This window comes from Otolemur garnettii, unplaced genomic scaffold (assembly GCF_000181295.1).
Source record: "Otolemur garnettii isolate 467f Iridium unplaced genomic scaffold, OtoGar3 scaffold00043, whole genome shotgun sequence".
Lineage (NCBI taxonomy): Eukaryota > Metazoa > Chordata > Mammalia > Primates > Galagidae > Otolemur > Otolemur garnettii.
Genome location: NW_003852438.1, coordinates 11976253 through 11985038, shown reverse-complemented (window position 1 = coordinate 11985038; position 8786 = coordinate 11976253). Strand labels below are relative to the sequence as shown.

At 49.3% G+C, this 8786-nt stretch overlaps 1 protein-coding gene across 1 annotated transcript in view; it reads right to left on the bottom strand.

The window, feature by feature from the left end:
- KIF5A (kinesin family member 5A) overlaps positions 1-8786 on the bottom strand; it is a 35116-nt gene that overhangs the window by 4863 nt on the left and 21467 nt on the right. The window contains exons 16-25 of the mRNA XM_012805510.1: positions 7379-7567; positions 6892-7009; positions 5877-5941; positions 5650-5759; positions 4864-4965; positions 3981-4041; positions 3697-3768; positions 3435-3539; positions 804-1020; positions 405-558 (exon numbers count right to left, since the gene is read on the bottom strand). Coding sequence (XP_012660964.1) covers positions 405-558; positions 804-1020; positions 3435-3539; positions 3697-3768; positions 3981-4041; positions 4864-4965; positions 5650-5759; positions 5877-5941; positions 6892-7009; positions 7379-7567 — 1193 coding nt within the window. The remainder of the gene's footprint in view (positions 1-404; positions 559-803; positions 1021-3434; positions 3540-3696; positions 3769-3980; positions 4042-4863; positions 4966-5649; positions 5760-5876; positions 5942-6891; positions 7010-7378; positions 7568-8786) is intronic.

Below are 8786 nucleotides of genomic sequence, written 5' to 3'. Positions count from 1 at the left end.
CATTGCTCCTGTAGTTGTAGAAGAATAACTGGAGGAAAAATACCAGCTTAGGGTGGCGTCTGTGGCTCAGTGAGTAGGGTGCTGGCCCCATATACCAAGGGTGGCAGATTTGAACCCAGACCCGGCCAAACTGCAACAACAACAAAAAATAGCTGGGCATTGTGGCGGGTGCCTATAGTCCCAGTTATTTGGGAGGCTGAGGCAAGAGACTTGCCTAAGCCCAAGAGCTGGAGGTTGCTGTGAGCTGTGACACCACAGCACTCTACCAAGGGCGACAAAGTGAGATTCTGTCTCTAAACAAAAAAAAAAAGAAAGAAAAGAAAAGAATTAAGCCTCAGCCAATAATTGACCCAACCCTATGCCCTCTAGGGCCCAGCAAGCCGACAATGTCCGTGGTCACTCACTACATATCTGAGGTGGAACTAGGTGTGGGCTGCAGGTACAAATTCTGGTAGTTCTGGAAGAGGCTGTTGGTGTAACTGATGCACTCAGGACTCCGGGTGCCATAGGGGTTGGTGGGTGAAGATGCTGGGTAGTGGCCAGGCCGGACAGGTTTGGCTGTGATAAGGAAATGAAAGAACCATGAGGAAGCTGTTACCCTGCGGATGCCTGGGTCCCTGAGGCCATTCATCTGGAGTTGAACTGAGTTGCCTATAAGATAATTTAGTTATTTTTTAACTTTTTTACAGAGGGGAGGGGTGTTGATGGTGAGGCTGGGTAAAAAGCATAATCTAGTTGGCACTTGGGAACTTGCTGAATTTGCTCCAGGAGAGAGTCCCGCCTGCCCACCAAGATGCACTCACCAATCTGGGCGGTGTGGCCCCGCTTGCCCGAGCCCTTGTAGCGGACGGCCTCCTTGATGCGATCCACCTCCTGCTGGTACCGCCGCTTGTCCTTCATGGCGCCCTCCTTGGCTTCCTTCAGTGCACCCTCCAGGGCCTTAACTCTCTCAGCCGTAGCCCTAAGTCGTTTTTCCAATTTAGGAAGCTCACAACGCAGATCTGCATTGTCACGTACCAGCTGCAGGGCAAGCCGGGAACAAGCCGAAAGAAAGCAAGGCAAGGGACCCAAGACGGTCACCCAGTGGAGTATGAGAGAAAGGAATATGAGAGAAAGGAGTGAGGAGAGAGAATAAAGAAAAATCAAGAGTCAGAGAAGACCAGGGCCACGTTATTTCCCCGAAAGGCCTCATTCCCTTTATGTAATGTGCGTTCTGTCCACTTTTTCCTTCTCCCTGAACGAAAAGTGGTCAGGCATGAAAAAAGTTAACATAATTGTTTCCAGGCAGCAAAACCTGCCATTCCCACAGTAGCCCACAACCCTTGTGTCAGCATCCTGTCCCAGTCTCCATCTGGCCCAGATACTCCCCTCCCCTATATCCCCCAGCTTGTGCCACACCAATAGCCCTAGGGCAACCTTGGGGATGAGGTACCCCTTCCCCACAGGGCACACTGTGGGCATGCACAGGGCAGGGCACAAGGGCACACAGCACTGTGGAGGGTGCACGGCCCTGAGAAAGAGCACTGCCAGGTGCTAGAACTCAGGGAGCCCCCCACATATACACATAGACACACAGGGCCCTACAGGAAGGAAAGAAAATGTTTGAGGTCTCACAAATCAGTGCTCATTACCTTCATATTTAAGTTAAGCTAGAGAATGGTAGCGGCCACTTTACAGCCAGAAAAGACTTCCTAATCCTTTGGGTTTCCTGCAAGGACTGAGGACAGCATAGATTGAAAAGGGAGCAGGGCCTCAATTAAAAAAAAAAAAAAAAGACAGCAGGTAAACGGGTACAGCAGGGAACACAGGCTGGGGGGGCGAGGGGCAGAGCTGACCCCTCCCCGGCAGCTTTTCTTTGGCCAGTTTATAGATGATAAGCAATGGTTTGTGTGACAAGAGCTTAGCTTAGTTGGTAACAAGGCTGTAGCCCTCCCTGGCTGGTAAGATTCTGTTAACTGAGAAATTTTTCTCTTTCCTTTTCAGTCTTATCTCTGCTAAGGTAGGAAATTGTGAGTCTTCTATTTATCCTATAAGTGTAGTTTGGGGTCTTTGGGACTTAGAACAGAGGTAGAGAGGCTTCAGTGAGGGAAAAGGAAACAGCACATAGTGGTGGTGGGTTTTAATAAAGCAATGGATATGCATTTGGACACAGGGAGAGTGGAAACAGGAATGGAAAAAGAATAGTGGAATTGATTATGTGTGTCCTGTCTTTCAACCTTTCTACAATGTTGTTACTTTGTTTCATAATAAACAAAGGAAAACAAATGGTGATAAAACCCTTTGCAGACCCAAATAAAATAAATGGATCCTGGTTAGCACTGAGCAACAGGTTTGGGATTCATTACAAAAAAAGAAATGTATTGAGTGTTTACTCTATAGACTGGGCTGGGATTGCACTGAGAGAAGTTTAAGTTCTAGGCAAGTGAGAACATGAGTTAAAATGGAATTTTACGGTAGAGTTGAAAGGAAGGGCTGAAGTCTAGGTTAGGGTTTCTTTTATCAATCAATTAGGAGCCAGCTAACAAATTGTTGAGCCTTACAAGGCTCAGATATTTGACACTGGGAGAGTGGTCCTACTCTGCGCACACCTGTCCTCATTCCTCTGCACTGCCCTTCTGCATCCCCACCCCATACCTTTGAAACCCCTTCATCCACCTAAGGAATGCAGTGGCAAGGAGAGGGACAGAGAGGCAGCAACTTCACACAAGGGAGTTGGTACTGGCCCCAGGCAAGGGCTGGTTCGGCCATCTTGAGGACTTCACTGAATGTCTTCGCATGCCTGCCCCAAGCCTTGGCAAATGCGGTTCTCCCCACAAGAGACCCCAATTCCCTTGCTTCTTTGTGTCTCCCTGCCTGCCATCTCTTGCTAAGGTCTGACCAGCTCCCTCCTGTATAGATACATTCTCACACCTCTTTGACCTCTGTGAGTTTCAACCCCTCCCTCCAAGGCAGGCCTGGGAAAGTCCACTTTGAAGTGAGTTAGAGACTTTGAGAAGGGAAAACAGGCATGAAACAAAGAACAAAGGAAAAGTGGGACCAAATGTTGTTTAAATATGGGACTAGTAGGGAAAGAAAAAGAGAACGGTAAAAAAAAAATCATGCAACTAGATTTTCCTGAATGCAAGGGGCCACCAAGAATTGGGATATCCTAAGTATCTGGCCTCAAATGTTCCCTTCCAACCAGCAGATGAACAAATATACACCCACACAAGAGAAAAACTCAATTAAACTCAAGTGGGGAGATGGGGAGGGAGGAGCTGGGTGTACTTGATCTAATGGGCACAATGTAAGGATACATGGCACACACCAGGGACTCTACCTAACAAATGCAAATGATATAACCTAATCATCTGTGCCCTCATAGTAATCTGAATTTTAAAAATAAATAAAATACATTTTTAAAAAGTTCCCTTCACCTCTTTCCAGACTCTTACCTGTTTGTGAACCTTTGTAAGCTGTTCCAGGTTGTTCTCAAGAAAGGAAATCTTTTGCTTTTGGGAGTGAATCCCCCCACTGTCCTCGGGCTCCATCTCTGCACTCTGATTGGAAATGGAGGGGAAGATGTGACTGTTCTAAGGCCAAACAGGTCTCACCCAGACCAGGCCAAGCCAGCCTCACTGGGGGTAGCAGAGGCTGGAAAAACACAAGGATGGGAGGAGAACTGGGGGCTGGTGCAACCCTGGGAATGACACCTACTTTCTTGACTCGAGTCGTGACGTCTTGAACGAACAGCTTGCGAAGGTTGTGGAGGGTCTGGAGTTCACGGGCCTAGAAAGAATAATGGGAAATTGAGGACAGCCAGAGACCTGGTCAACCTTCTGTCCACAAAGTAATTAGGACCTTCAGTCTCTATACCCAAGTGAGTCGCTCATCCTTTAGGGAAACAAAAGTGTCCTGATTATGTCGTGGCCTGACTGCAGAAGGGCAGAAAGAAATGAAGCCCCCTCAGCCCTGTTAACCCGGCCCAGAGCACCACTCACAACTGTCTCCTCCAGACCCTTGAGGTCCTGCTTGGACTGCTCATGTCGTTCGTACAGAAATCTGTGGCAAGAGAAAGGAGAATGTGGGAAACAAAAATCCTTCAGGACCCCCCTTCCTCTCCCTCTTCCTCCATTTTTTAACTCTATTTTATTATTATTTGTTATACAAGTTGCTCATGTTTATTGTGCTAAAGGTAGAAAAAGATTTAAGAAGACAAAGTAAGTTATTTTTTCTTTGGAGACAGAGTCTCACTTTGTCACCCTCAATAGACTACTGTGGCGGCATAGCTCACAGCAACCACAAACTCTTGGGCTCAGCAATCCCTTTGCCTCATGCCTCCCAAGTAGCTGGGAATACAGGTGCCTGCCACAATGCTCAGATACTTTGTTTTAGAGACAGGGTCTCTTACTTGCTCAGGCTGCTCTCAAATTCCTGAGCTCAACCAATCCACCTGCCTTGGCCTCCCAGAGTGTTAGGATTACAGGTGTGAGCCACTAAGCTGCGCCATAAAGTGAATTTTTATAAAAAGTGATGACTCTACTACTTACAGATCAAACCACCATTATTACCCTTCTGGTGTCCATCTTTCCAGACTTTTAAAAAATACACATGTATACCCACATATGAATTTTCTTGGGGTCATACCATTCATGCCTTTGTAGCCTGCCTTCTACACATAACAGAATGTCACAAACATCTTTCCGCATCAACTAATACTCAGCAGCAGTCACTGCAGATTGCTTCCTTTTTTCCCCTTCCTGACACACAGTATTTGCCTCCTGTGAGTCATTACATCATAGCCACATGTGTGTCCTGCCTATGTAACTGTGTCCCAGCAGTGGCTCCGAGCCTGCGTGGCCGCGGGCTCGCCCAGTCACTCACGTCAGCTCCTGCAGCTTGGTGCTCTTCTCATGCTCTTCATTCTTCAGCTTCTCGTAGTCAGCCTGAAGCTTCTCCAACTCTAACTGCAGCTTCTGATTCAGGCTACAGAGGGGCAGGAGGTGTGGGAGAGGGAGGGAAAAAGAGAAGTTAATGGGGGAAAGGGAAGATCAGCTCCTCCAACTTTTCCCCTCTTCTGTAGAGCGGGGCCAGCTAGAACTCGTGTGTCTACCTTCAGACACCAGGGCAGACTCAGGCCACTGTTTCTGTGACAGAGGAAGGATCCCTGAGCTCTCCAGTCATAAAAGCCTCTAGGATAGGAACTAGTCCTTATTCCTTGTATCTGCTCGAGGTGGGATGCAAAGCTGTGACATTGTTTTTTTGTTTAGTTTTGTTTTGTTTTAACACAGTCTCACTTTGTTGCTCTTGGTACAGTGCCAAGCATCATAGCTCACAGCAACCTCAAACTCCTGGGCTCAAGTGATTCTCTTACCTCAGCCTTCTGAGTAGCTGGGACTATGACTAAAGGTGCCTGCCACAGTGCCCAGCTATTTTTAGAGACAGGGTCTCGCTCTTGCTTAGGCTGGTCTCAAACCTGTGAGCTTAGACAATCCACCTGCCTCGGCCTCCCAGAGTGCTAGGATTACAGTTGTGAGCCTCCACACCTGGCACCAAGTGGTGGCATTGTTGAGGAAATGACACATGAAGTTAAAACAATCAGACCCAGAAGGACCATGTGTGCGGGCACAGTGAGGTGAGAGGGACAGTGGGGACCAGAGCTGCCCTTACTCTTTGAGCTCATCGATGGTCTTCTGCTTCTCATTGATCTCATCACGGAGCCGGGCCAGCTGCCGGTGATGGGCTTCCCGGTGACTCTCCATCTGCAGCTCCAGGGCCTTCTGCAAACAACCCCACCCCAAGCTTAAAGCCAGACTCCCAGCCGGGAGCTCCGTGAGGACCAGCCCAGCCCTTGCCCTGCCAGGCCCATGTTGCCCACCTACACCTCTCCCACTTGCCTTCACTTCATCTGCATCCTGTGTGTCTGGCTCCTTGTCCTTCAGAGCCACCTCGTGCACAGTTTCTAAGGAGAAGAGAAGACAGCTTACATCAAATCTATTTTTTTCAGAAAGAGCTTTGTGCTATGATCAGAGCTCTAGGCAGGGCAGGGGATGGGCCCACAGGGATGTTCTTCTGAGTTAGGACAGTCCAATTTGATACAGCAGAGACAGAGAACATCAGAGGGTATATGGTTCACATACAATGAGCTACACACAAAAGCCTGGCTAGATAGCAGGTGAACTGGTGTCTGTGAGTTCAGGTTAATGCTTTGGACGAGTAACTATTCAGTGATTTCCACTGATGAGTTTTTTTTGTTGAGACAGAGTTCTACCCTAAGCTCTGAGCAGAGTACAATGGTGTCATAGCTCACTGCAACCTCAGACTCAGGCTGTGGGCATCCTGCTGCCTCAGCCTCCAAAGCCACTAGGATTACAGGTGCTCACCACAGCCCCTGGCTGTGTTTTTCCATTTTTTTTATGAGTCGGGGTCTCACTCTCACTCAGACAAACCTCAAACTCCTGAGCTCAAGCAATCCACTTACCTCAGCCTCCCAGAGTGCTGGGATTAAAGGCACGAGCCACCACACCCGGCCCAACACACTTGTGAGTTTTGCTTGTTTGTTTGTTTGTTTGAGACAGAGTCTCACTGTGTTGCCCTCAGTAAAGTGCTCTGGCATCACAGCTCACAGCAACCTCAAACTCTTGGGCTTAAGCGATTCTCTTGTCTCAGCCTCCCAGGTAGCTGGGACTATAGGCACCTGTCATAATGTCCAGCTATTTTTTGTTGCAGTTGTCATTGTTGGTTAACTGGCCCGGGCAGGTTTCCAACGCACCAGCCTCACTGTATGTGGCTGGCACCATAACCACTGTGCTATGGGCACCGAGCCTCCATTGATGTTTATGACTTATCCACCCTTCCCCTCTGGAACCTCAGAGCCCAGGATGAGCGGGATAGAGTATAAGGAAGCCTCACCCTGGGCCTGGAGCTTGGCCAGCTCATCACTCAGGGAGTCATAAGACTCTTCCAGGTGCCGCTTCTTAAGCTCCACACTCTGCATGTATTCCGTGAGCGAGCGGATCTTGGCCTCGTGCTGGTGGGAGATGTTTGGTGAGATGAAGAAAGTGGATGAAGCAAAGTCCACAAGTCCAGACAGCAAAGACCTCCAAAAACTCCAGCTCTTCTCCTGAGCCCTCCTCCCAGCTGCACGTCCCACAAGAGCTGGGGGCTGTTCCTCTGGAGGCTCTTCCTTTAGAGCCCCATCAGCTCAGAGTGCAGCACCCCTGAGCCTTCACTTCTCTGGCCTGGGTTCCCCACTTCCCACCACCCCACTTCTTCTGTCCTTTATTTCAGTGGACCCAAGGGCTGTAACGTAAAGGCAGGTATTAGGAGATTCATCTGTAACCCCAGAGGAGCCCTCTTTCATCCATGGCACCAAAAGACTCTTGACTTAGCCACTCACCTGGGAGATGAGGAGTTGGCAGGATGAGAGCTCCCTCCCTGTCACTTCCATCTTGCGATGACATTCCACCTGGAGGTTCTCCAGCTGCCGGCAACGCTTGACCACAGACTTGACTTCTGACTTGATTTTGCTAATATAGAGTCGGGCCACAGTGAACTCCTCCTCGATGGCCCCACTGATCTCCACTGGCTGAGGAGGGGCAAAGGAGGAAGGGATGCTTCTCAGCTGTGGGGAGACCATTACCCATTCCTTCCCACCTGCAACTGCCCCTGTACACACCCACATGCACGGGGACCCAAATAGGGCAGGTATTTTGTGAACAACCTCCAGTTGCTACCACCTAAAATTTCATATTAAATCCCTGTCTGCATTTATTTATTTAAATTATTATCTTTTTTTTTTTTTTTTGAGACAGAGCCTCAAGCTATCCCCCTGGGTAGAGTGCTGTGGCATCTCAGCTCACAGCAACCTCTAACTCCTGGGCTCAAGCGAGCCATCTGCCTCAGCCTCCCAAGTAGCTGGGACCACAGGCGCTCGCCACAACACCCAGCTATTTTTTGGTTGCAGCCGGCACTGTTGGTTGGCGGGCCCAGGCTGGATTCGAACCCGCCACCTTAGGTGTATGTGGCTGGCACCTTAGCTGCTTGAGCCACAGGCGCCGAGCCATTATCATTATTTTTGAGACAGAGTCTCACATTGTTGCCCTCTGTAGAGTGGCATCACAGCTCACAGCAACCTTAAACTCTTGGGTTCAGTGATGCTCTTGCCTCAGCCCCCCAAATAGCTGGGACCACAGGTGCCCCAAACAATGCCCAGCTATTTTTAGAGACGCAGTCTCAATTTGGCTCAGGCTGATCTCAAACCTGTGAGCTCAGACAATCATCTGCCTCAGCCTCCCAGAGTGCTAGGATTACAGGCATGAGCGACCGCATCTGTCTGCATTTAAACACTCAATTCAGTGCCCATAGCACAGTGGTTATGGCATCAGCCACATATACTGAAGCTAGAGGATTTGAACCTGGCCTGGGCCAGCTAAACAACAATGACAACTGAAACAAAAAATAGCTGGGCATTGTGGTAGGCGCCTGTACTGCCAGATACTTGGGAGGCTGAGGCAAGAGAATAGCCTAACCCCAAGAGTTTGAGGTTCCTGCGAGCTGTGATGCCAGGGCACTCTACCGAGGGTGGCATAGTGAGACTCTGTCTCAAAAAAATAAATAAAATAAAAAATAAACAAATAGGCTCGGTGCCTATAGCTCAACCAGCTAAGGTGCCAGCCACGTACACCTAAGGTGGCGGGTTCGAATCCCCAGCCCGGACCCACCAAAACAACAATGACGGCTGCAACCAAAAAATAGCCGGGCGTTGTGGCGGGCGCCGGTGGTCCCAGCTACTTGGGAGGCGGAGG